Here is a 1,362-nt window from a genome sequence, read left to right as displayed (position 1 = left end):
CTGGTGTGGGTGCGAGGTGATGGAGCCTGGATACTGTGTGCTGGTGGATGCTAGGCTGTGTAGTGTTCAGCGTATATTGCCACGCAGCTGGTGCGGATAAATGCACGATAAGGCGCACCGGCGTGTAAAGGACTGCATTGGATTTGGCAGCTGCAGCGTTGTGCAATGAGTGGGGGATGGGGGGATGCTAAATGGTGGAAGAATAGCGTAAAGTGTGTGGCAAGAAGCGGTGGGGTTTTTAGTATGGGTTGTGATTAGGAAGGAGGTGAAGTGGTATGTTGGGAGTTGATTAGGAGGATTTGAGTGGCCGATATTTGTTGGCGTGGATGCCTTTGCATAGGGCAAGACGGACAGCTAATGTTGGAGGAAGGTCAGGGGTTGTGTATGTGGAGCGCTGTGTCCTGTTGTGGTTGGGCAGGTATTTAGTGGTGCGTTTGAGGAAGCGATGCGCTGCTGTGCGTGGGCGGTGATGGAGCCTGGATACTGTGTGCTGGTGGATGCTAGGCTGTGTAGCATTCAGCGTATATTGCCACGCAGCAAGTGCGCATAAATGCAAGATGAGGCGCATATGCGTGTTAAGCACTGCATTGGATTTGGCTTCTGCAGCGCTGTGCATTGGGGGGGGATGGTGCGGTAGCTAAATGAGGGTAATAAAGTGTAACGTGTGTGACAAGAAGCGGTGGGTCTTTCACCATACGTTGTGATTAGGATGGAGGTGAAGTCGTATGTTGGGAATTGGTTAGGAGAATTTGAGTGTCCGATATTTGTTGGAGTGGATGCCTTTGCATAGGGCAACAGGGGCAGCTGATGTTGGAGGAAGGTGAGGGGTTGTGTAGGTGGAGCTGTGTGTCATTTTGTGGTTGAGCAGGTATTTAGTGGTGCCTTTGAGGAGGCGATGCGCTGGTATGCTTGCGCGGTGATGGCGGCTGGATGCTGTTCGCTGCTTCATGTTAGGCTGTGTAGCGTTCACCGTATTTTGCCACGCAGTTGGTGAGGATAAATACAAGATGAGGCGCATATGCTTGTTAAAGACTGTAATGGATTTGGCAGCTGGAGCGTTGTGCGTTGAGATGGGGGATGGGGGGAAGCTAAATGGGGCTAATATAGTGTAAATTGTGTGACAAACAGCGGCGAGTTTTTGGGCATGGGTTGTGTCAAGAAAAGTGGTGAAGTGGTATGTTGGGAGTTGGTTAGGAGGATTTGAGTGTCCGAAATTGGTTGGAGTGGATGCCTTTGCGTAGGGCAAGACGGGCAGCTAATGTTGGAGGAAGGTCTGGGGTTGTGTATGTGGACCAGGGTGTCATTTTGTGGTTGAGCAGGTATTTAGTGGTGGGTTTGAGGGAGCGGTGCGCCGGTCTGCGT

At 51.5% G+C, this 1,362-nt stretch overlaps 1 protein-coding gene across 1 annotated transcript; it reads left to right on the top strand.

Moving 5' to 3' along the window:
• Positions 1-557: 557 nt before the first annotated feature.
• EAH_00068130 (hypothetical protein) lies at positions 558-1,112 on the top strand (the record flags this gene model as incomplete). Its single annotated transcript, XM_013392329.1, has 3 exons — positions 558-633; positions 791-820; positions 955-1,112. 3 exons carry the CDS (start codon positions 558-560, stop codon positions 1,110-1,112), a joined length of 264 nt encoding a protein of 87 aa, XP_013247783.1.
• Positions 1,113-1,362: the final 250 nt, after the last annotated feature.

This window comes from Eimeria acervulina, genomic scaffold (assembly GCF_000499425.1).
Source record: "Eimeria acervulina Houghton genomic scaffold, Eah_scaff3090, whole genome shotgun sequence".
In the NCBI taxonomy this organism is placed as follows: domain Eukaryota; phylum Apicomplexa; class Conoidasida; order Eucoccidiorida; family Eimeriidae; genus Eimeria; species Eimeria acervulina.
This window is presented reverse-complemented; position numbering and strand designations above follow the sequence as displayed.